This window comes from Diachasmimorpha longicaudata, chromosome 4 (assembly GCF_034640455.1).
Source record: "Diachasmimorpha longicaudata isolate KC_UGA_2023 chromosome 4, iyDiaLong2, whole genome shotgun sequence".
Lineage (NCBI taxonomy): Eukaryota > Metazoa > Arthropoda > Insecta > Hymenoptera > Braconidae > Diachasmimorpha > Diachasmimorpha longicaudata.
Genome location: NC_087228.1, coordinates 6,541,633 through 6,568,574, shown reverse-complemented (window position 1 = coordinate 6,568,574; position 26,942 = coordinate 6,541,633). Strand labels below are relative to the sequence as shown.

At 38.7% G+C, this 26,942-nt stretch overlaps 2 protein-coding genes across 4 annotated transcripts in view; both read right to left on the bottom strand.

The window, feature by feature from the left end:
* Positions 1–4,455: 4,455 nt before the first annotated feature.
* LOC135161087 (membrane-bound alkaline phosphatase-like) lies at positions 4,456–9,358 on the bottom strand. Its single transcript, XM_064118361.1, has 6 exons — positions 9,179–9,358; positions 8,831–8,920; positions 7,978–8,198; positions 6,761–7,469; positions 5,786–6,097; positions 4,456–5,179 (listed from the first exon to the last, which is right to left on the bottom strand). The coding sequence occupies exons 1-6, from the start codon at positions 9,276–9,278 to the stop codon at positions 4,986–4,988; spliced, it is 1,626 nt and encodes a 541-aa protein (XP_063974431.1). The 5' UTR covers positions 9,279–9,358; the 3' UTR covers positions 4,456–4,985.
* Positions 9,359–10,035: 677 nt separating this feature from the next.
* Positions 10,036–26,942, bottom strand: part of LOC135161081 (BMP-binding endothelial regulator protein) — a 31,444-nt gene continuing 14,537 nt past the window's right edge. For all 3 annotated transcript variants that reach the window (XM_064118351.1, XM_064118350.1, XM_064118348.1), the window contains exons 2-10: positions 25,947–26,073; positions 21,371–21,462; positions 17,168–17,267; positions 15,348–15,707; positions 14,299–14,561; positions 13,484–13,643; positions 13,174–13,361; positions 12,653–13,047; positions 10,036–12,515 (exon numbers count right to left, since the gene is read on the bottom strand). In XM_064118351.1, the coding sequence (XP_063974421.1) occupies positions 12,260–12,515; positions 12,653–13,047; positions 13,174–13,361; positions 13,484–13,643; positions 14,299–14,561; positions 15,348–15,707; positions 17,168–17,267; positions 21,371–21,462; positions 25,947–26,049 (1,917 nt within the window). In that variant the 5' untranslated portion in view covers positions 26,050–26,073 and the 3' untranslated portion in view covers positions 10,036–12,259. The remainder of the gene's footprint in view (positions 12,516–12,652; positions 13,048–13,173; positions 13,362–13,483; positions 13,644–14,298; positions 14,562–15,347; positions 15,708–17,167; positions 17,268–21,370; positions 21,463–25,946; positions 26,074–26,942) is intronic.

Below are 26,942 nucleotides of genomic sequence, written 5' to 3'. Positions count from 1 at the left end.
TCGTGCTAGCACGGGAAAATTGGGGTAAAGTGGTGATTAGGGAAAAATTCCAGTGCTGGCACTGGAATTTTTATTGGCTTGAGTGGGACTTTTTCCCGAATTTCTCGGAAAGTTTTCCAGAAATTCCCAGAGTATTTTCCAGCAATGCCGAGAAATGTTACCATAACAGCATTACATTTATTCACAACCGAGGGATTGTGATTTTTTTCAGTACTCGTACAAGTGTCGATGGGAAAATCGAGTGGGTCCAAGGACTTCAGGGGGTCAAATCCATTTGACCTATGCATTTTGACCCACCTTTCATGATACCATGAGTACAATAATTATATGGGTTAAATATCGGGGAAAAAAGAGGGCGAAATGGATTCAGGAGGCGATTTATAGAGTGTCGAGGGTCAAATGGAATGGATTTACCTGTCAACACATTAGAATTTGGGGGGTGAAAATTGAAAATTATATTGAAGGGAATCTCGCTCTGATGTAGTTCATGGATCGATTCCAGAATATATGCAATATTAATCGCGGATCAAATGGTTTGACCCTTTGTATTGGCCCACACATGGAATTGAAGAGAGTGAAATGATTTCTGTGAGCAAACTCCATTTACTTCATGTTCTTTGACCTTCTGGATTAAATAGTAACAATCACAGATACATATTTTGATCCCAATGACTCAGGCTCACAATTTTTATTGCGTTGAGGGCCGATTCGATTTACCGACGGGCTCCATTTCAATCGCCAGCTGAAGCAATTAAATACTGAACACGATGAAATTTGTGGGTCAAATCGATTTGACCCTAGACGTAGTATTAATTGTCGTATTTTTTTGCGTTGATCCACACATGAAAGAAGACCATAAGACATTTTTCTTTAAATTTAAAGTCAGTGAAAAGGCTTTAAAAAATGTTGGCTAAATATTTTCGACCCATGAATACAATTGACTTCGTAAAATATCTCATGAACTGATTGAGGGTCAAATAGATTTGGGTTAACTATAAAATAAAACCTGTGGATCGAGGAAATTTTGTCATTATCAAGAAAATCATCAGTGTCATTGACCTGCTGATGCCTTGATATCTGTCGCATTCGCCAAATCGAATGATGCTTATGGTCATTGAAATATTATGGGTCGAACATCGTGGGTAAAATCGAGTTCAACAATGGTTCCCTCTCAAACCCGATGAAGATCATTAAAAAAAGTTTCTCGAGGGTGCGTTAAACGAACGGAAACTACATTTCGTATTTTTTTAAGCGCGACGTCACGATTGTATATACACCACACACACATACACGTAGATGAAAAAATCTGCAACAGCAGGATAAACCGAAAAATCATAGAGAATTTATTGAACATTTGATTACACGATAATAATTTATTCACTGACGTTGAGATGTAACTCTCCAACAGAGGGACAGCAAAATCAAATTGGCTGTGGACATTAAATCGAGTTGGATTGCGGTGCGAGGTTCACGGGGGATCGATTAATATTCCAAATCGATTAAAAATTATTTTAAATAATCAGTGAAGATGAAAATGATCTGGAAAAAAAAATTATCAAATGAATTGGAGAAAAAAAACTCGAGGATTTTTTCAATTCAATCTTTCCCTCCCCCTCTCTACCTCCAACCCCTCTGTCTAACTCGCCCTTTCGCTTAGCAATCTTTATTCTTTTTATACTCTAGTATCCCAACGTTATCATCGATGTGTAAACTCGACTCTCACAAGAGTCTAAAGATTTTTTTTTCTCTTAATTAATTGTTAGTCACTGAAGATGATCGAAAAAATAACAATTTTCATATTAAATTCATTAATTCATTTAATAATAATACCAGAATTTAACTAGATAAATTCAGTTTTCAGTGATTGTTGATTAATTAAAATATATAGTATGTAACGAGGTAGGGATGAGAGATGATGATGAATCTCTCACTATTGATTTTATCGTCGAGTGCGTCTTTCTCTCGCAATAACTGATAATTGATTAATAATAGGATATCGGTATAATAGTTTATCGATAAGTTACGTGGTGGTTGATTATAAGTTGCTAACGGTGAAACGCAATTCAGTGATCACGTGGCATACGTTTTCCAACGACAAGGGTGGAAATAGACGTGATAACTGGAATGTTTTTTTTTTAGATAGAGAAAGGAAATGTGAAGAGACATTTGTTCCGGATTATCATATCTCGAGTACCTTCGTAGTTATCGTAGAGTACGGAATATTGTAGAAAATGTAGGATCATGATGAAGGAATAATCATCCCGAACATTGAAAATTGTTTGATGATAATTCCGATTTTCTTCCCCCCTGGTTTTAGAGAAAGAAAAATCACTGAAAAATGAGGAAAATTGATTGGTAAATTATGGGAATTGCGATGGGAATTTAGAGGATTTTTTGCTGCTTATGCTCAGCAACTCAGCAGGTCATGCCCAGATTTTTTCAGATAGAAACATTTAATGAAAATGATTTAATAGAAAAAACAATGAGACGTACAATAGAATTTTCATCTGAGAAAAAATTCGCGAAACGAAATCGGTTATCGATTTATTCCGTTTAGATTATGATCATGATTTGTAGCTCATCATATAAAATATAAATATAATTCTTAGCGAATGACTAAATAGACAAAACTACCCCCTAGAAATTCATTATAATTGTCTCCGAAATTTTCCACATTCTTCATGTTTTTTCGGTCTCGGAAATCAGGAAAAGGGAAGAAAAATCATAGGGAAGTTGTGTAATGCGTCTCATCGATGCGAGAATTTGTGACGCTGGTCCTTCACGATGACTCCATTGAGATGAAAATAAAATACTTCTCTCAAATTAGACTAAAATATAATCGTGAGAACTGTGTTATAATTATTTTTGGTTCCCGCGCCCATCGTCACTTTCTCGCATCTTGAAGTACAGATCAATCTAATAAATGTGAATCTCCGATGATGCGTGATGTCCACGTGAATAAATTTGTTCTATGAAAGCTTCGAAATCTATTCTTGTATCAATTTCTCGAAGAGTCTTCCACGTGTATCGCTCGAGCGCTTGTTAAATGACATGTCGAATATTTTACGGCCCTTTTCAGGGAATTTGTTCCCTTATTCATTAATCATCATTGATTGATTGGTTAATTGCTAATTTTTATCTGTTGATTTCATTGTCCTTTTGTCTTCCTCTACTCTCCTCGTGCAAAGTAATGAGTGGTTATTTATTTGTGATTTGTTTCAATAAAGTTATTGGAGCGTTTGTTCTGGTGGTTCATGAAATTAGCTCAATTAAAATTTTATGAAGAGTTGGGGTGGTTGGGGAGGGCTTTGGGGAGTAGTTTTTGGGAGGGGTTACTCACTCCAGAATTTTGGGGAAATTATTTTGTGACCAGGGGTGTCACATGATGTGGAAATTGTGAATGATTTGTGGGAGGAGAGTTAAGACCTCATATGGGTCAAAAGGATTTAATCCACATTTTGGATTGGATTTAGGGTCAAAGGGAGTGGGCTCTCAAGACGATATAAAGTGTCGGTCAAATATTTGAAACCACAATTTTTGGTGCACTCGCAGCTTTATCGATATGGATTTGAAGACAATATAAATTAAAGGTGACATTCCTTTCACCTTAAATCTATCATAAATTGTAGGTCAATTGGACTGTCAACACACCAATAATTGTGGGTCAAAACAATTTCGGCTACAATATTTAATGTGGATAGGGTGAAATCTTCATGACCCATAAAGCAAAAAGAAGTCTGAGGGAAATGAATTTAACCGTCGAAAATAATCGTCGATTATTTGCAATCAATTGGCTTTAAAATCAACATCAGTTGTGGGTCAATCAAATCCCACTGCGTTCAACGTGATATCGATTCAAACCCAAAGGGCATATAATTGTGGGTTAAATGACTTGACCCTAAATACAATACAAATTGTGGATCAAATAAAGTGAACCCACGATCTGATCCATTAAAATTCGTCTTGAATCGCACGATTTCGTCATTAGAAGTGACTGAATAAATAATTCAACAAATTGTGAAACATTTCCATGGGTCAGTCATGGGTTACGTTGTATAGGAGTGAGTAACCCCATTAACGTAAAAAATTAAATAAATTATACAAAAAAAAATCACCAAACGTTGTATGTAAGTATATTTAATATGAGCTCATGATATCGGGAGTGACCAGCGTCTTTTCATCTGTTGAATTGATTTCATTATTCATCCCGAGAATGAAAGATGACAAAAAACATCACTCGGTGATTACTATTAAACCTTAAGCAATCATGATAAATTCATGAGTATACGTAGTTAAGATAATAATTAATAATTCCAAGTCGCGTAGCTCTCCTCTCCAAGTTGTAATCTATCGCTCTCTTATGGCGTATTGTATATCCACATATACATACACAAACATATATTTTTAAGATGTTTTTGTGCATTTATAATGTCGTAATAAAAGTTCCAAATCGTGTCATGACAATCAATTTATTCATTAGTAAAAAAACTTCATTGCTTACGGATTAAATTACTCAATAGACTATTTTTTATGCTTAAGATAGATTTAGCGGAGCCATAAGATCATTCGAATGATTATTCCATTTGCTGATTTAACTGGCCAATAGTAAAAATGGACTTGACCCACTTCGCTACTCATTTGTTCCTCAAAAACCAAATCTTCGAAAGTTTAAACAACTACAATTACTTATTCATAAATAAAGAACAGTAAAAAATGATAATGTTATGAACAATATAAATTGGATTTCACAGAATGTTCATTATTTTTCCAAATTTTCCACACGCAAATTTAATCGACAGAGTTACTGATTAGAAATCGTTGAAAGTATAATGATGTCTTGACTGAACAGAAAAAAACACCTGGATGTCCTTGAAAATCAGACTGATAGGTTTCCATTTACTTTATTGCTACAAAAAATAACATTATTTACAGCTGTTGAATAGCAACAGCTTCACAGATCCTCATAAAAAAGACGATTCATTGATTCAGCGGATCGAAGCACACGCAGAGTTCCGACGTATGCAGGAAGCATGCGCCAGAAAATGGGGAATGTTGCTTTGTTCAATGGTACCAGAGAAGAGATGGGACCAGGGACCACTGGCGAAGATGGCCACGTCGTCTCCACCATGAGTCTCCGACTGGAGAGGAACGGTTCCTGGGTATTCATATTTCAAGTCTCCTGTGAGGCAAAAGGGATGAATTCATTGACCGATCATTTGAAAAATAAATAGCAGGGGAAGAAGAGGGTAAAATCGAGGCGGTTCTGACGGAGTTATCGATTATATAGTGGAGTTGATAAGCACATCGATCATGATGATAACGCAGTTCGATGCAGTCTGCAAATTAGCACTGGAATCAACGATGAAGCTACAGCAGTAGATGAACAGTCGAATGGCTAGTGAATTGCGAAGATGGAACGGCAATCGACTCAAGGATAAATCGATTCAATATATAACGACTGAACAACACGTAGATTCCCTCATTATTGGGATAAATCGACCTGCGAACCTCAGTCTTTTCATATTTTTTATTATTCCGACAGCCGAAACGATTATCCTCCAGTCGATTGTGTTTCAATCGTCCAAATCCCCTAGCAATCGACTTCTCATCAAGTCGACTCATCTTCGATCACTGCGATAATCCGAGATCTCAATGGGATTTCATCTGCCACAACATCCGCATTCCAATCAGTACATTAAATCGATTCAACAATCAGTCAATTCGATTCTTCAATTGACAGTCGATCGAATCTCCAACGAGGAGATGACCTTCTTGCATTACTCACCAATATTATCGTTAGCGATGTTATGGCGAGCCCCAGTACTGGTAGTCCTGTACCCAGGTCCATTAGCATACCCAAGTGTCATGTACCCCAATTGATCCGACCCAAGGTCCATGCTCTTCCCCACAATTGAATTACCCCGGTCTGAGTATCCGGCGATACTCATGGTATGTGAATGATCGGAGGTAACGATAACCAACGTGTCGTCAATCGAAGTTAATTCTCGTCCCTTCTTAACGGCCTTCGCCAGCTCCAGGGTCTCGTCCAGAGCCAACTTCGTCCATGCAGCGTGATGAGCGTGATCGATACGGCCACCTGTTGAACCGATGAACGAGATTAAAGTATTTCGGATAAAGTCCTAGAGTTCGGACGAACCCTAGTTGAGTTATTATGTCTGGCGCGGGAGAGGTTCAACGAAGACGTCTATTGTCGGAAAATATCGCTAGCACATGATATGATGTGCAGAAGTATGGATTCATTCGATAAATCGATTTATCGCACCCGGGACTGACCTCCTTAACTGCCCCTGCACGACTTTTACTGAGGGAAACCATGGAAACCCTTAGTAATGGACCCGGTCGGTAACGGAAGGACTGTGGTGGTCATCAGTTGCACTGACTCGATGGTCATGGTAGATTCCTACGTTAACCGCTGCCGGCAGTCTCAGGCGGATGTTCATCCCAGTCTAACTGAACTGAGATTGTACTTGTGGGGTTCAGAGGTGAGGGGCTAGAATTTCATTGGGGGTTGGATGAGGTGGGGAGAAGTCTGATGGGTAAAGTCTCCTCAGCCCGATCATACCGACCACACTATCCGCTGCTGATCCTCGATGACCACCAAAACCGCACCGCGACCCAAGTGACCAAATTAATTAGTCAGTCAACTGATCAACGCCCCCCCCCCATTCCCCCATCTAATCGACTGCCTAATCGCGGTCCTAGGATCACAAAAATCCCCTCGAAAGTTTCTGTACTTTACCTTCCACGAACAGAACGAATCCCTTCCGGTTCTTTCGTAAGACCTTGACCGCGGCTTCGGTCATCTCTTCGAGAGAGGGCTCGGTCGCTGCAGACGCCTCCAGATGATACGGACAGTGGGTGTCCTCGTAGAGTCCCAGGACGTAGTCATACCTCTCGGGATGTGCTATCATGTCCAAAACGCTGGTCCTGTTCCAGGAGTAAGAGTGCCTCTTCCCCAGGGAGGCCTTGTTCCGTTTCCATTCGTCAATGAGATTCCTTCCGTCCGTCCTGATGCCCCTCGTTCCCTCCTCGTCGGTGGTTTTCTTGCCGAGGAAGCTTCGCCTTCCACCACCCATTATCACATTGAATCTCCTACCAGGCTCCTGAGTTATTAGTTGGGCTGCTATGTCAATACATTTCTTGGGATCCTGCTTGTCCTTGATGACCTCGGTGTCACTCTCCCAATTGCGTTCAGCTACGTGAGCATAACCGCCTGCTGGTGACGCGTGGGTGACGCGAGTCGTCGTGACGAAGCCAGCGGACTTTCCGTATTCTATCGCCCATTGGAGGATCGATGGCAGGTGATTCGTCCGGTTCTGCTGGGTACTACAGTCTCCGCGGACGACGTGACCGTTTATCCCGAGGGTGCCGTAGTTTGTCTTCACACCGGTCATGTAGGCGGTGCTGGTGCACGCTGAGTCCGCTACTTGTTTGTCCAAGCACCAGGTCTAAAGGTAAAAAATGATGATGAATTAATTTTGCACGGGGAGGTGAAGGCAAAATGGTCCTGGCTGATCTGTCGATTGTAGGAAAAATTGACCGAATCGAATTGATCAGTCTATCGATTCTGATGCGGATGCAGTTCGATTCGGAATTCAGTTTATGGTGGGAAGCGGGGAGTTCGAAGCTTGAAACAAAATCGACTCAAGGACAAGTCGATTATTTAATATTTTAATTTACATTTACATTTTAATTTACTTTTGTTTATCAATTTTCTTTAGCTACAGTTGAATAAATTTTCTCAAATACTTTCAAGATCGGATAATGTTTAAATAAGATAACAATTTGGTGTTGTAGATAATTTATTATTACCTTGGTTTTGGGAAGAAAAACGATATTTTAAATGAGGAGTCCCCGTCTACCGCGTGATAACTGGGCATTGAACCCGGTGAATTCATCAAAATCGATAATTAAATTTGCCGGATTTTAATCGTCTTATCGATAACGATCACTTACCTTTGATAAACCGGTAAAGGGGAAGGTTTCCCAATAGAGTTCGCCCTCCTCTCCTGATTTCCCCGCCAACTGTCCCTGGTATGCTCTAGCGGCCATCAGGGTCGGGATTGACATACCGTCGCCGAGGAAGAATATCACATTTTTCGCGATATTGGTATTTAATTTCTTGTTTAACTGCTTACGAAGGGATTTCCTGGCCTGGTTGAACCAGTAACTTGTTTCTAAAACAGTATTAGACTGTTGACAGTTCATGAAAATATGATGTGATTATGGCAACTGCTAATTTTATAAAATTCGAAGTTAATTAATTTTCGATGAAACGCAGAGGATGAAAAATAGAACAAAATTGTGAAATAAGAATTTTCAGGAAGGAGACGACAGCAAAATGCTTAAGACTGTTGCATTAGCAATAATCAGGATAATTACAGCAATAATTAAAATGATTATGGATGAAAATTGCAATTATTCAGTCCCAGAATTTACCGAATTCGACTGAAGTTTAGTAAAATTTCCTGAAAGTAATCATTTCCCGTTTCTGATCCTTCAAACGAAAAATCACGGGAATATTTGATTTATTAATAACAATATCTCCTGAACTTTCACTACAGATTGTAGATACATAATGGTAATTTGTTTTTTACTTGAAAAATTTAAACGTGAATTAGAAATAATATGTTGTATCGGAACATAGACATTTTTAATTGATTCGCGAACGGTGGCATTACAAGATCGACGATAATATCGAGATAAGATATTTCTCAATGAGAAGACAAATGCGTGGGAGAGTATTGATATCACGTGCGGAAAGCGAAATCCGGGTGAACGTGTTTAATTATCTGTATCATTGCCTCACCTGCTTCAGGACTATATGCTGATTGTGCTGATTTAAATCTCATAGTTTTCGGGGACGAGCGTGGATGCATCTGCTGGTCAGTCACCTCCTCTAGAAGTAACAGAATAAATTAATGTATCAGTCCATGTAGTCATAAAATCATGAGTCAATATGTCAAATTTTATAAATAAATGAAATCACTTTCGCAATCGGTGGAAATCTTTTTTTTCAGACAGGAAACTTATATATTCAAAAACGTAGATTTTGGCGAATGGAGATTGAATACAATAAATTTTAGTTGTCTCACTTAATTATTATTAGATTTTGCATCGCTAATGAATTCTGACGAAACTATAAAAAGATAAAAACCTTGAAGTTTCCTGGCTCTGATTGACTTCAAATCACTCTGCGGCACTGCGCCCCCAGAATGGAGAAGACCCACAAGGGCGAGGTACAGAATCGATTTCATGATGAACAAACAATCGCATCCAGATTCCCAATTCGATCGCGAGTTGACTACCGACAGTTGAATATTCACAACCCAGAAGTCTTACCCAGTGATTAAATAGCGGCTTCCACCCCCATCCGCCCATTCATTATCTTCGGCTCGAACTCTGTCTTCCGAATAATCACGATAACATCGTGTAAATTCTTTCGACATATTGTTTTTGTATCATATCAATCAGTCTCCGTTAAATATAATAAAAATCACGACTCTTTCCTCGTTCCAGTTCGTATCCTCAGAGAGGTATTAAAGGTAATGATTGAAGTGACAAATCGCTAGCAAGTGGACTTTACCTACTGATGATTTTTCAATGAATATTTCAGAATTCCGGATTAATAGCAAATTTTGGATCGAAAGCTTTTTTGTAGTTATTGATTGGCTCTATTAGAAAGGAAATTCGATATCCCGTTTAATTTAAATAATTACGAGAAATATATTTCTCAATTTCATCCCAGCGCGAATGAATCGCTGCGGGTCATCCCCGATGGAACTATGGAAATCCGATTTTCGGATAAAAAGCTTCAATGGACTTTTTTACCTCGAAATTCTGTCTAATGGACGCAGCAAAAGGTTCCCCAGACGTCCATTCGGTTCAGCGAAGTCTAGTCACAAAAAAATCTTATATTTCTATGAGGAATTCGTGGTATCATAAGTCGATTGCTTACCGCAGTCTTCGTACATAAATTTCAAAATATATCAATAAGAAAAACATCAAAAGAACTTATGAATATAAATCTTTTATTCTCTTAATTTGTCTACATACAAAAAACACGAAGAATTGGCTACTTGCTTTGGACTATACGGTATACACTGTTCAGTATTTCTCTATTTTCTTTTTGATCATAAAAAATATAGACTACGACAAGGCTGTGATTACGGGCTGGGCTGCAGATGGCAGGGCCCTATGAGCCTGGCCCATTCATCCAGATCACCACCCATTGATTCGGTAATCAACAATTTCCTCTGAACATCGAGATAAAAAATGCGACATGATAATAAACACAGATGAACGAGAACAAACATTGATTTAGTCGAGAAAGGACATTCGCACTATTAATCTGGCATCTAAATAATATTTACAATTTTTATTAATCCTAGATTTTTCTCAGGGTAAAATTACAGTGAACCCTTTATATAAGATACTTTAAGATTAATCGGGGGAGGGGTTTGCTTAGAGAGGAGAGAACGTTAATGATTTTAAGTCAAATACGTGTGGAAAGCGCCCAAAGTCATGAGTGTCTTATAAAAAGGTAACTGAACTGAACATTTGGGAAAGATTAAACTGCCGACGTTTTTGACACCATGCGGATTAAATTAATATCATTGTCATGTTTGAAAAAACAGACTGAGAGAGATGTATAATTTGTTTAATTTTAATCTGTCAATCTTCAGCTATTGACTTTGAAAGACAACTCAGTTGGGATTGTACTCTCATCCAGCGGAGACGTTTGTTATTTTAACACGCCTCTTTTTTTATGGTATCAACAGTTCGAAGTAAGACATTGATCACTAATCAATGAATATAAGTTGGTGGATTTTTGGGTGCCTTGAGAATAATTATTTCTCGATATCTAAAGTATAAATTATTAAAATTGAGGAAATCAATTGACCTCCAATTAGATTTAATTTTATTCGTATTCATTGATCGGGGCTCTCTCCGCCAATCACTTAATAGCAAAAACACCAGTTTTTCTTCATCTTCCGCTTGTAGATCAGGGTGTCTTATACCGAAGTATCTTATATAAAGGCCAGTCTGTACCTGAAGACTATTCTTACGTTGAAATAACACCTAGCATTTGATTTTTTATTGTTTCGGTTTCTCAGTAACTTTTTGCTATTCAACATGTCTTCGGATATTGGGATAGGTATTATTTAATAATTATGTAACGAAAAAAAAAACGCGTCGAATTATACACTGGGATGTAGATGCTATGCCGCGAGCCTGCTCATCGGCCGAAATACTGCACGGTGCTCTGATACATTCGGGAAATTAGAAAACAATAGTTAAATAATATTAAGATAGCGGTAAAATCCATCAGCTAGATGGAACAAAAGCATGAGATCTCTTTAACGTTGATGAGGACGAAATACGAACACGATAATAATTATAGATCATGTTGCAGTTTTGGTAATATTTTTCGAGTTAAACCATTTTGTGATTCGATCTGTCACATAAGTTCTCCATCTAACTGTTGAATTTTTTTATATAAAGAATTGCGTGTCTTCAAGGCCTTCCGCATCGATATTCCAACGATTTCATTATACGGATTACATTAAGGTATTTATGACGCTGACAGGAAGAACCTAAAAGTCAAGAAATTGATGATTTTTTGTAAAAAATCGGCTATCGCACAGGAGAATTGTCACAATGAGAATAATTACCAAAGTTCCGACCTGTGCATAAGCTTAAATGAGACGGCGGTAATTTCAGCAGTTTGCATACACTGACAATGGCCGGTAAAGTAGGGAATACGGTAGAATTATCAAAATTACCACAGTTAAAACGTCGGCTTTGTACGTGATTTTTTGAGACATCAAGGAACGTGTTGATAAAAACTCGTCCAGATGTCAACTTTTTAAAACTTCTCCTCATGACATCATAAATACTTTAATGATTGTATTGGATAGAGAATTATCGAGAAATCCCTAAGTAAAAAAAATACGTCAACATTTTCTTACATCGCATCCAATGGTTTTTCTTGTATTTTTCGTTTTCCATTGGTGATTGTTATCGGCCCGAAGAGCTTATTCACCGTTAATGCGTATAAAACACGAAGCGATGACTAGTAAAAAAATAACTCCGAAGCACGCATGCCGATCTCTTCTCCATTCACATAGAGCAATCGCATTATAAACATTGAAATTATTAAATTAAAACATGCTTCCGAGATTTTCATCCTCACTTATGTACAAAAATTAATGAAAAACAATACGAGCGTTAAGTTTCAAGGGAGATGCCGTCGTGTGTTGGTCGCCAGGGCGGTCGTGTCCCAGACGGTGCGACATCTCGTCGACTTCCTCCAATGGGGCAGTTGGATGCCGAGTCTCTGGCATTCGTGGACATAAGCTACGAAGGATTCGCAGTAACAATTGTCCGTTGGACACTCGCACATGTCCTGGAGGCATGATTTGTAGTACATCGTTGGATTGACCTTTTTGTGACAGGGGTCGAATATTTGAGACCGCAATCGATTGCATAATCTGAAAGAAGATGTCCTTTTTTGACTCTGGAGGTCTCTGAAAGATTTGGGGGAACAAAACATTTTTTACGCGCGAAAGTTCTTGCTCAAGTCACGTTACTACCGACATTTGTTTATAAATTCATGATTAATATTCACCTGTGATCCTTTCTCCCAGTACATCGTTTCTCCCGATCAACGATGATCGGCTTGATCCTGGTGCAAGTTTTTTTAGACCCAACTGCCCAACTCTGTCCAAACGGATAAGGATCCTGCAGTAGTCGTCCCCTTCTAGTCGTGAAGTCATCCTTCGGTAAGGAATTAAAATTACCACAGAGTCCACAGAGTCGTCCTCGATAGGATGTCGGTGCTGACACTTCGATGAAACTAATGCCATCCCATAGAACTTTAATGCCAATTTGCGTTGTGACGAGGATACTGTCAGCGGTTCGATTGATCTCGACTCTGTTTGGCACTCGATAAGGCACGTCAATCTTCATTCCATTCACTTTTACCCTCATTCTCTGACCAAGATTGACTTTCAGATCACCCACCTATTTCAACAATAGAAATAAACAAAGGATCGTGAAATTATATTGTCCGCGATGTGATTATTTTTTAAAACGAGGACAGCTTGGAAACAGACGATTTTCATTTGCTATTCAATGGGCTTAGCTAACCTTGAGGGCAATTGTCTTGGTCCATGCGGATGACCTCGTTGATCTGGCGTCATTTGTTACTCTTATACTGAACGTGTGACCCAAACAATCACTCACGAGTTGATACTTGCAGGCCCCCTTGAAACTGAAGAATTTACCGTCAAATGTACGGTAATGAGGATCACCAAATACTGTGCATACACCATCACCTGGAGTAATCGTTAATTACTTAGCATGTAAATGTCGAATTTATCACGATCCCCATAATTGCAGGTGTCGTATTATACTGAAGATCAATTTCCCTGAAGATATTGACAAATTATTCACTTACTCTCAACACAACGCGGGCAACACTGCCCCTCGGGATGCTCGAGCCGCGAATTAGGTGGACAGGGAATGTTCAGCGGTGGACACATGGGCATCGCGCATCGCACTTTACCCTGCATGCAGGCGCATGCCTTGCATGGATCAAGCTTCCAAGATTCGCCATCCTGCCTAGGAGAAATTAGAACGTTTAAACCAACTACCAAAAGCCATGAACTCAGATCGAAGTCACGATCGCTTAGATTCGTGATAGGTTACCGTATCGAAGTCATGAGGAGACTGGTGAACGTGGAGAATCATTTGTATTTATCATTACTAAGATAATTCTACAGTTTCATCGGTGTTTAATTGGTTAACGAAGTAATTGACCAGAATATGAAATCATATTTTTATTTGAGACTCGAGATACTTCGGGAGGATAACGGATTTGGGAGGAGATTATCTCTTCCTTTGATTGGAATTAATGAATGAATAAATGAATATTAATTAATAATGAGTGACGGGAGAATAGAAAAAAGTTCGGGTTTGATTGAGATTTTCTGTACTTAAACAGACGTTACGAAATCATTTGTCATTATTTTTGAGACAGTTAATGATTGAAAGGATTCGAAGAGGATACAAACTACTATTCATCTTCACAATATTATTTGTAACAACGTTTCGTAGCAGAAGAGCTGTAATTCAAGAGGAGAATTCAAAAACAACTCCCAGAATTTCAATTCCCCTTTGACTAACTCAAAATTCTGGTGCAAAAAGAAAGGATTTTCTTCTACGAAAGGTTGATATCTATTCATTAGACGAAATGTATGTGAAGATACTCGCCCCGTAAGTTCTTCCGCCGTAAGTACAGGACGCCCGGCTCTCCTCAACAAGTGGACACTGGGGACAACATCGTCCAGGTAACGTCGTTTGATGTTCACTCGTACACTCAAGAACAGGACATGTTTCTTTCACACAGGAAATAGCTGAATTCGTGCAGGAGCATTTCGTACAATGATCCACGTAGAACTGCGAACCGGAGTTGTAAACAGCTGTTCCCAGCATACAGGCGCCCTTCGGAGGTGAGAAGAATTCTCTGTTCTTTCCTGGCATTAAGATAAAAATCAGATGTTTCAAATCAATGTTAATTTGTGTCTCACTCCGGTTTCCCGAGGCGAAGGAAGCACACGATTAAAATTCCAGAAAGCACTGATTGATTGTCTTACAGATGATATTCATTAGAATGATTGATGATCACGAGGTTAATTTACTGTACGATTGCAGGTGATCGTTGTGTTACCAGTTACGACCAGTTACTGATAGCGATCGGGAGGATGGCAATTCGGGCAGAAAGACAGTCCCTAGGGACTATCAGCTAGATCATAATAGGCCAAGTGGTTGGAATCAAGACAACCAACCTGAAGAGTGTGATGAGGTAATGCTGATCAGGGAGTTGGGAGAGGAAAGGAGCATTGGAGGTATGAGATCGTGACAATGTCAGCTTCTGAATGTCTCGCAGCTGTGGCAGACTTAATTGAGGTGGGACATGTAGGTGATGTGGATGACAGGACGTTGCTTGAGCAAGAACTGCTACAGCTTGATCTTCAAGTGGGGAAATCTGTGACAGTCAAGACCGCGTGGAAAGAAAGAAAGCGACAATGACTATTACTATCTACAATGGCTTCTAAATTTCTTCTTCCATAGAAAGCATTTCTTCTTTAATGAGCGAGGATGATCCACCGACTTCTGGACTTTGTGATTATGATTTTGATGTTTACTGAATATGATATGATATATTGTGTCGTTGTTAGGTGAACTACGAGAACTTGATGGGTGAGAACTGCATTCATCAACTCTACGACACTTTATCTTTCGTAGATATGATTACATACCTTTGCAATGAGGACAACACTCTCCAGGCTCGTGTACAATACTGGAAACGGGACAGTGAAGTACAGGACAAGCGTGTTTTGCACAGGTGAGACGTCCGGAGTTACATCTGCATGTGACACAGGGATCTTCAGTCGTTGTGACAGATCTATCAGCTGTGACCTTCTGTCCGTTCACGTAACATCCGATGCATATCGGACAGCACTGGCCTGGAGGTGCGGGAATGGGATTTGGACAGGGAGTGTAGCATCGCAACTTTGATTCGGTTATCACCCCAGCTCGGCAGGTGAGTATCCTGCAGGGATCGTTGGGTTCCGTCCACTCAGTTCCTGATGCATGCTCGATGCCACCTCGAATGCATCCTGAATAGTCAAACAATATGAAATATGGGGATAACATAATATCCTGGAGTTCGCGCATCATTTAAAGGTTTGGAAATGTCTTTAGCCGTTGAGTGACCTCCATGCTTTCCTTAAAATAGGAAAATCTATTCTTCCGATCATTTCGCGAAAGGCTGTCTGCACTTTTCCTTTAGGCAATCGACTTCTAATTGATATTATGAAAAGAAAATTGGAAATTAATCCGCGAATAATTGGCTGGAATATATTCATTATGTTAATTTCATAATTTAATGTACCCTATCATTTGCAAGATAATTGTTTCGGCTTTTCGATAGTGAATCAAAATCGATGTGAACTTCGCAGAAAGCGAAAGTCAGTGTTGACTCATTAATAAGAGAATATTGAAAGGACCCGCGAAAAAATTAGATAAAAATATTCGATTTTATTCGAAATCTCAATTTCCGGGTGTAATTAATGAACAGCTTGAATCAGATAAAAATCGGGTAATTAATTCATAGAAATTTATTACCATCGATGGGAATCCCTGATAGAAAGTAACAATGTCACGGTGCCACGTGGATGACAGACGCCACCGCGGATAAGCCACAAACGATAACCAATAATCGATGGCTCACGGAATGGGAAATCGATTGAAAAATCAAAATGAAGTAACCGCCACAGCGTGAAACCGTTTTCATATGGTGGTTGGGACCCATTCATGTCCCATAAATCTCACCACTGCAATTAACATAATTAATAGTCAACGATAAGCAGTCGCCATAGAGTCGAGAGAGACTGAAACATCTGTCAGCGGCAAAATAAACAATCGCGTTTTGCATTCACGCGGTTTATCGTGGATTTTTTTATAATTGTCGGTTTTTTTTTCATTTGATAGATGTTTTTTACTGCACTCCGAGCTTTTGCGAGAGTGAGACAGTTAATTGCAGGGAGTATAGGTGGAGGGGATAACAACAGTAACGGCCTTTGTGCTCGGGAGTGAACAATGATCGAGGGAATTCTCAGGGAATTGTGTGCGTGCAAGAGCTCTATCGATTGTTTAAATGATTGAAATTAATTGAAAACTAATTCTGGGGTTTTTTGGCATTATGAGGGCATAGTCAGGTGGGTGGCAGCAGGGAAAAGTAAATCATCTTTCTAGTGTAGATGAAAATAAGGCCAAACATATATTGCAGCGGTTCTTATTGTCGATTTTCAAAAAAATCACCGTAAGATCTTTTAAAAAATATTTTCATTTCTTCTTCAATAAATTGAAAATATTTTTGGAGTGATATTTTATAAATTAATTTATCAAGAACATTTTAATTAATGTCGATTAATGGGGCTCAATATTTGCGGTATTTGAAGATTATTTGTCATTGCAAATTTTAATTCAGTGGCTGAGGAGGGTAAGAGGAAATTGAATCGATAGAATTCACCAATAAATATGATTAATCATGAATATAATTGATATCAGGACGTACCTTTGCATCGATCACAGCATTCATCATCCCTCGCTTTCAAAAGGGTATAACATCCCTCAATACTCGGGCACTGCTGGCGCAAACACTCCACAAAACCGTTCTGAAAATTATAAGAAATTAGAACAATTCTCTGAACGAGAAATTCCATATAACGAAAATTGCCTTTGAAATAATTTTTAACATCATGGAAAGTCTAAGATCTTCAGACGACCTCCTTTTCTTTCATCTTCAGCTCAGATCAATCTGACACGTGGGATTGCATTTAAAAAATTGCCTTACGAAGATCGTAGAAAAATTCTCCTGCGACGACCTTAAAAATCTGAAGATCTTACAAAATTGTCCTCTAGAGATCTTTCAATTGAATCTGAAAGACTTCTCATGAAGGTCTTTTTAGGAATTTTGGAAAAATTATTCTAAACATTTCCCACAGATATTCCAACATCACTTTTGTTTCTATTTGAGAAGAGAAATAAATTTTGTTAAACTTCTTTCTGAGTGAATTTATCCTCTAATTTGCTGTCTTTTTCATATCCCCCATACAATATGTTTATTAATTCACGCCGCGGGACCGAATTTATGACATACACATTTTCCCCATCGGTTCGTGTCTATGATGGAAAAAACTAGTGGTCCCAGAAGTTGAAGATGAAAAAATAAACATGTCGAGGTCGTGGCGCGTATAAATATTCCTAAGCGTTGGGTAACGAGTGAAATATTCCCTCCATAATATATCATCACTCGTTTTATTCTATTTAATCTCAATGCCCTCTGCGCATCCCAGTTTGTAGAGCACCTCGATGAACTTACTTCCTCCATAATAGTCGAGTCACTTTTCTTATTCTATTTCTCAAGCTGCATTAACCACATTTTCGCGGCTTTTTCTTATTCCCGCGAGGTCTAGTCTCGATGTTTATGAGGGAAATAAGACGACTGAATTATAGTGGGTATTATCCGGAATTTACTTCAGCGTTGTTCGCGTTAATTCGCGGTGATTAATTGTAGGTGAGTCGTTGGATGATGTTTGAATTTGTTCAAACGATTGTTTTGTTGAGGTCTTCACTGACTAGACAGGACGCGGGCTAATCTATCACCCCTTGCATTTGTGAAGAGCTTCTCTTTCCTCATTCACGATTCAAATATATCCGATTTTATGCAGAAAATATTCAGCAGAATTGACAGAGACAGTGATTGAAGATCTTCAGGGGATAATTTGTCTCCAAGATCTGGGAAAGACAATTTTAGGAAAATGAAGAGTAGATTTCCAGTCTAATTGTGAAAGCTTGTCCCAACCGGAAGGTGAACACAAAAATTCCAGCCCAACGTCTGGAAAGATTTTGTTTGAAGATGTTGAAGAAAAATATCGGACAAAATTAAAAAAATTTTTTAAGGATTTTCCAAAATTATATTCGTTGAAGACATCTCTAATGTCAGCTGGAGCTACAGATCTTCAGAAAAATCTTCGGAAGATCCTCTAGTCTGCGCACGAGTGAATGCGAGTCAAACCGTCGGGCGACTCAAATTGCCTCTGGAAGACGTGATTTCTTGGATCACCTGGAGCTCCAGATCTTCAGAAGAATCTTCGGAGGATCGTTTTGTCAGCGCGCGACTGTATGCGAGTCGAACGGTGGCTCAAGAATCAAATTTCGGTAGATAAAATGATTGAATGCACCCTCACCGTGATTTAAAATTGATTCAATCAAGGAGTGGTAGCAAAACAAGAAAATGAGAAGAAATAAGAAGAAATAATAAGACAACAGCCGTCGCCTACTTATCTGACCCAGCTTGGTTCATTGACTCGTCACGTTTCCAATCTCATCACGAAGAAGGGGGTAATGCTGAACTCTCCTCAGTTCAATTATGCTGTATGTGAGAAAACATTGGAAAGTACATGCGCAAACAAATGCACTCGCCGTTGTTTTTCCCTCTCAATTTACCGAGCCAACCCGCACGCACGCTGTGACATAATTATTTGTTATTATTAAACCTCAACCGGAGGATCAAGCGGACGACGATCTTCGGACGCGATCGATCATAAAATGAGGGAGGGAGTGTGCCACAGCTGAACTGATCGGTTTTCAATATCATTTCTGGTGTAAAAATTATTTAGGATATTGGAACGAGTGATAGGGAGTTCAGGGAGTGTCTGATCGTGTTCAACGAAAAATTTACTTTGGAATTTCTTTTTGAAATTCTGGGAAGATTCTCCTGAAGATCTTTTTGGTTCATCAAAATCTTTACGAGATCAAATCGTCTAGAGGCAACTGAAGAGAATTTTGGAAAATCGTGGGAAGATTTTAGAATATCTTTGGAGGATATTATTTTGCGGAAGATCTTCAATGTTTTTCCGGATCTTCAGCAGACAATTTTGCTTCAAGATCTTCGAAAAATGATTTTTGGCCAAAATCAGTTCAGTTTGAGAACGAACTTTGTGTTTTCCCAAGATCTTTGACAAGATGTCTTCTGAAGATGGGGAAAATTTGAAGATCTTCTCAAGATATTGTAAAGATTTCTTTCTAAGTCATCTCCTTGAGAACTTCATCTTCTGAAGGCTCGTCCAAAGATTTCTGAAACATTCCGAAGCGACTTTTTTCCACGTGGGGCGTGAATAACTCATCCGGAGTCTTTGTTTCATTGGATGCACTTTCATCTTTCGATTTAATGCCAAATTCACTTCCGTCTCATTCGTACCCTCTCGTGCGCACTTGTACTCAAGTTAATTCTAGTCCAAGGACTGTATGGCGCACACCTACACTGCCAGCTTTATGTTTCAATGTTTTTTTTTTGTTTAAGCTATGTTTGAATAGAACGGATGACACACTGGGTATACCCCGTGATCACCCTGGCCCTCAGACATGTGGTTATTTATATGCGGATGAAGTAGTTTGTAGATAATGAATTTCGCATTCAAATTCGTCATCGTCAGGCAAATATCGTCATAAACCGCGATAGGGACTTTGATATTTATCCGTTAAATTGTTTTTCAATTATCAAGAGAGAAGTAGTGCCACTGTTTTGTTAATTATTCATGGAAAGTTCTCATTGAATATTCACAGAGGAAAAATAAATGTTTATGGGTTAAAGGGGACCATGTGAATGGCATAATGGTTATGATTTATTTAGCATTGATGCATCATTATTTGAGTCAAGGCAGTGGCTCATGTACGTTTACCAACAAAACAATTACGAATTACGTTGAGATGAAATTGAGAATCTGAGGAAAAGTTTAAATAAAAAATTTAATTTATTTCGAAGCCCGAAAAATTATTAATTCAGGTGTGCGATAATTGGAATTTATTGTTGAAATCGTTCTCAAGCGCATCCTTCGAAATTTCGGCCCATTTTTTTATTAACAATTTCTTAGATAATTAAAAATGAAATGAAGAGTCTCAATTTTAATTTAATTAAAGGAAAGAGACGCAAAATAAGCAACTTATTTCAATGTTTTTCTGACTGAGCGCGAAGATGAGGACGATTGCATTTTTTACTTCATGTAATGTCGGCTCAATATTGGCGCATGACTGGCTCAATGTTGGTGCCCCATGTTGAGCCAATATCAACTGAATGTTGGCTCAATATTGGTGCATAATATTTTTCTGAATCACAAATGCAAATATTTCACACACAGCTCAATCTTCAATTGACGATATTGTAATCAATTGGATGAATGAGATGAGTTAATAGAGTCGATGAGTGGAACGGAAAAATTTCGTATATTATATACTCCGTGTCACCCGTACAAATCGGCCAGATGATTTATTGGATGCTGAGTCGGGGTTAATCAACCGAATTGTTAATTAAGAAAATCGTAAATCAACTCGTGGATGTAATTAAAACACGCGATATTGGCTGACTAGATAGAATTGATGAAATTGATCGAACAGTAGATAACAGAACAGCTTAATCGCCGGAAAAATCAAAATATTCCTTCCAGCTTTCTCGTTATACTGCAGCTGCGATTTATTGGACTATAATTCAATTGAATTCAGTGATTTATCGCCAGACTAATTCCCTCAGTCGATATAATCAAGACGTTTTACATTGATTGACAATTTTATGACATTTATACTCGATTTTTTCAATCCATCCGTGGACATCGATTATGTTTTTTAAATCGATGAAACAACAATCAAACAATCGATTCTCGCGTCTCGCAATTCGATAATCGTTTCGATTCTAAATGAGATATTTCGAGAGTACATTTACCTTGCAGATGCAATTGAAACACTTCGTGTTGACTCTCGGTATTTTGTCGACGGTGAAGTCCTCTCCCTCGACGTCACAGGTCTCGCGACTACCTGAAAATACCACCAATTTGGATCAACGAATCGAGTAATCGATTAGTCGAGATTTTAAAATACTAGGTTGGAGGGAATCCATGAGAACGGAATTTCAAGTCACGCGTTGTCTTCATGTCCGATTTAACCTCTTCCCCATTATCTCCGTAGATATAACTATCAGTAATTGAATAAGCCCCGAATATTTGATACATCAGATGTGGGTTAGTACCGCGTTGTCTGGTTGCTGTATCCCAAAATACCCTGAAATTCGTATTTCATGACAAATGAGGGACATTAATCGCGGAGGAGTGCGCAGGCATTGTTGCCTCTAAGTGCCATCATCTAAAAATTCCTTGGACCTGATCCCCCTCGATATTAACAAGTTGAGACGGATATAATATAGCACCGAGACAAATATTATATTTTTAGGAATATTAAGGATATTCAAGTACTTTAACTATTTTATTTTCACTGAAATGTGTTTCTGCACTCGCTGGTGAATATCAAAGCAATCAAATGAATGTTTCAGCATCATTTGGCAACAACCTTCAGGACATTTTATTATTCACTTATAAATAATCATTTATTATTCATTATTTAAATATATTATTCGACAAATAATGAAATTTAATGATGTTATCATTAAAAGTTTACAACTCTAAATGTTTCCGAATTGAATCCGAAATAAGTTGAAAATATTTTCTTTCGGAGGAAGATTTATAAAATAATTAACAATTTGCAGTTATGATAATAACGAGTGGCTTATACTGCCTACTTATAAATAATTATGAAGTTTAATACATAAATAGTAAATAATAAATAATAAATTTACGCGCGACATTATCAGATTTTTCCTTCAATGATGGTGAGAGTGAATGAAAAAAATACTAACAAAGATTTCTTAATTAATATGGCAGCAATCAGAGGTTATCAGGCGGTGGTAAAAATCCACCAATTCCATGGGGTCCAAATACACGAAAACATTACCATAGAAATCTCCGTTCATTCTCATATTTTTTATTTTTGCCCCGAGTTTATCACCGGGACTGAGAGAGGAGTTTAAACCTTGCGAACAAGGCAAGGCCACGCATGACACGATATTTTGCGTTTTATCAGGCATAAACAACACGACTGCCTGCAGAGGATTTTAATAGCCACAGTTATATAGAATGCTACCCATAATTTCGTAATAATTCATCTAAACATTGTAAAATAAGGGGAATGATCTTGAAGAATGTGAGATTAATTCTAAAATTTCCATCGTCGTGAGAAAACTAATACAGTTCCTCGGAATTAACTCAATTAATTACCATCAACGAGCAACTCAATTTCAATTAAACTAGGAAATTAATGATTCAATCAGGGAGGCACGATCATGAGTTAATTACATTTTATATTATGAATTTATTAAGAGTGAATGCAAACAACTTTCTTATCTTAAGTACTGTAAAAAGAAAATAATTGATTTTGTATCGTTTCAAATGAGGCGATGATTAATTCGTCTATTAAAAGTGAAGTTGGAATGGAGATGGGGATTTTAATCAAAACATTCGTGATTAAATGAGGAAGAATGAGAGGTAATCGGGCATTCACTTTGGCTAATCCTGTCTGATCCATGTGCAAGCACAAGTGTAAGAGTCGTTTCAGTAGAGTATTGGAAACTTGCATGATGCCAAGTTTTTTTTATCTCGCTGTTTGAGAGGTGGATGGGAGATGGGGAATCGAATGGGTCAATTTTATGGGTTGTTTTCGAGGGATTTGACACACGTCAAGCGACGTCATTATTATCTGCTACCTACAATGCGGTAAATTATGAGAAAATTATTTATGAAGACAGTTTCAGGCGTAAAATGATATTGAAAGTAATTGAGACGATATTGAATGGGTCAAAAGGAGTTGACCCCTAATTTTTAGCCCATTACGATTTTCCGGAGCTGTGCTCAATTAAAAATTATTAATAATACGAGTTTAGGCAGTTAGGTCATTTTGCGATATCTGGTTGAAATATCATGGGTCAAATTAACATTGCATAGCTCTTATTATTGTTGATTCGAGTTCCCGTGAGTCATGTTACTTGACCCATAATATTCACGCGAATGATTCTGATCGAGAGCGTTAAATCGTGACGATTGAATCGTGTGTTAGTCACTCGAAAATTCATCCTCTGACGCTCCATAAAAACGACCGAAAGACTGAATTTAACAATCATGTTGTCTAGGTCAAATATTATGAGTGAAATCAACTTAACCCGAGATATTTCATGAATACGATTTTACCATGATGATTCGATTACTATATTGCGCTTCGAATCCATGCGAATTCCAACCAAATGATTTACGTCAATTATAATGGGTCAACTAAATTTGACCCACGATATCCGCACCTTTGAATCTCCCATAAACTTACAAAATTAATCATGAAGTCAGGTGGCGTAAAAAAATTACGTAATTTTAGTGAGATCATGTGGATCAAATGGACTTCACCCAAAATATTCCTTTTGATGATTCGAATCATGAAGGTCAAAGCGTCTGGGTCAAATTCGCGGGTCAATTAGTCCTCCGGTCTGCAACGAAGTGAAAAATAGCTCATTTAAACCGCTTTTTATTCCAATCTTAATGAATCTTCCTCTGAATTCCTGATGAGAGACTGCCATCAACACCAGGAATGCTCACGAACGCCGACGCTTTATCCGGAGGTGTCACAGCACTCTCCGCAACCAAATGACGTATGGCCTCCCGTTATTACGTCCATGGCAGAGAGTTACGAAAGATGATTTAGGTTGAGAGAGTGCCATTCGAGCTAAACGTGAGACAATGAATGGAGATACCGCGAGGTGAGGCACATGAAGAGTGAATCATTTGAGAAATAATCGTCAATGTGCCACCTGCCTATTACTCGTTACCTACTAGCTTCATGTACATTTAACATTTTTAAAAGTTTCAATGCGCCTATTCCCTCCGCGATTTATTACGAGATAAATTTTATTTACATTCTTTCGTAATACGGGAGAGATTCGTTGATGTCTCATTGGGATTTGATCGTTGGGAAAACTGAGGATCTCTGAAAGATCTTCAACGATCACAAAAATTTTCACGTGGGAATTGATCTTCAGCGGAGGCAATTTTATATCTGAGTGCAGAAATAAATTGTAACATTATAAAATAACGATTCATGGTGGATGTTAACGGGGCTAGTCCACCTGGGGACACGCCCCAGGTATGTGTCAAGGCGCGTGTAGGTACATGCAAATTCGCCCAGTCTTATCTAGGGAAATGTTCTTCGCGGTCTAGCGAACAAAAGCGCGATCACTTCGCCTCTCTAATACAACATTGGAGATTTGGTATCGACCTACCGCCGTCGAAGGCACAATTGTTTTTCACCCCATTCCCTCTCGTTGTTATTGGTCGCCCCACCTCGAAGGGTTCGATGGTCTGGATAATCACGAGTGGAGGCTCACGGACAGAGAGCGAGTCTTGGCTCAGGCAGTAGCAACACCTGCCTTCAAAAACAAATCGCTCGGACTTGGTTTGAGTCCACCTCTCGGCAATTTTTGTGATGAATTAATAAATAATAATAATTCGTTGGAGATCCTGGGACTATAAGTGAATCAGTTTACTTTTCCATCAGAAAATTATCGATCAGGTTGATTAAATTGAAAAGTCCAATTGGGACAATGGCCGTAAGACATCTCAGGTGAGTCATAAAAAATGAAGAAGCTGAACTTTAGGAGGAGCTGAGCAGGAGCCAACCTGAAGCTGAATAAAGATTTGAGCGGGTAGTAACCAGGTTTGGTTGATCAGGTACTCGGATCCGTTCTTGAGGAAAATATTTTCAAAAAAGAGAGTGGAAAGGAATGAGTTCAATAAGTCCTGATCAAGTCCAGATTCAAAACCTCAGAGATCAGCACTTGATTTTGTTCCTCAATCAGCCCCTGATCTACCATCAGGTCTAATCTGAGCCTGATCGATATTTCTACTCGGGGATCAATAAAAAAAAAAGAGTCGATCATAAAATAGTCAGTTGCCTCGACAATCGACAATTTTGGATCTGAAAAGCCTGCGACCTCACAGGCAGCTCATAAAAACTCATAGGATATTTCTAGAAGCTAATTTTTCATACGATGCAGTGAAATTAATGCATTCATGCTGGTAGTTTAATGAGAGATAAGGTGATAAACCCCGAGGGGCATAAATTCCTCGATTACGGTGAGGGAAATTAACTGCGACTTTCCTCATATCGAATGATTGCATCCCGCACGAGTGCACGAGTATCGGAGAAATGTCAAGATCAAATTTCTCCCCCGGAATAATATTTACGGAGTTCTCTATCCCCTGGGGATTCTAATTTTTTCCCCAGCTTATTTTATGGTGCAGGACAATTGTTCCTAGATTTCCTCATTCCCACATTTCACGGATCCTCTCAAATTTCTCACACGCTAGCGGTTGATATTATACATTTGAGAGTACACGTGCACATAACGGAAGAATAAACAGGTCTCTTACCGATGATACTCTCGGACACGGCGTCGGATAGTCGCGCAACCGAGAGGAGGACCAGTGCCAGGGTCAGTGGCGGAGGCATGCGCCACTTTGTCGTGAGCTCCATGATGTCGAGGTGCTCCCGAATTCACTGAAATAAAAAATATTAATAAAAAAATCTATTGATATTCTGTACCAAGAAACAGAGAATCGTCAATGATCGAATTCACAATTCGCGAATTAATTAATTTGTTAATTACAAAATCACCAATATTTTCATCGGAATTTTCCCTATTTTGATAGTTTTAATCCTCTGGAGCCGTAGAAATCGGTCCAAAACATATTCAATTTGGGGATATTGAAGTCAATTTGAAGTGGAAAAATTAGCGTCTTCATATTTATGACCCAGAACTGCACCCCAGCGCGCCAGGTGGTGGCGTCAGTAAATTACACTCGGGGAAATATTCCCTAAGAATTAATCGAGACTAATCGAATGAATTAGAGAATTCCCATCAAACATAATGATTTCTGCTCAAAAAAAAAAAAATATTGCACAGATTGTGGTCCCTTCAAAAATAAAATTTTTTCGGCCTGCAACGAATAAAAATTATCGGCGAATGATAAATAAAATAATCACTCGTTCTTGTAATCTTGATGGGCGCGGGCCGCACGGATCACCTTCCTTTAATTAATTTCCCTTGTCTTTCCGGTGGTTGAATGAAATTTCTGTTGAAACGAGTGAAAATAACCGCTGCCCCGGTGTCGTCGCCCAGATCGTCGACCCAACCTCGTTCGATCCGGGACGATGGAAGGCCCCCGGGGGCCCTTGGCGTGTCTCGCAGGTGTTACTGCCACGACACGCCAAGATAGTCACTCGTGTTTATATACTTGCACGTGCGTGCACGGTCAATCCTCACTTTTTTCTCCTTCAATCTTCCCCTCCTCCCTCCCCCTCCCACCCCCTTTTCATTTTCAATTCTCCTTGGGTCTATTTTCACGGCATTTGATAACGAGTTTTTG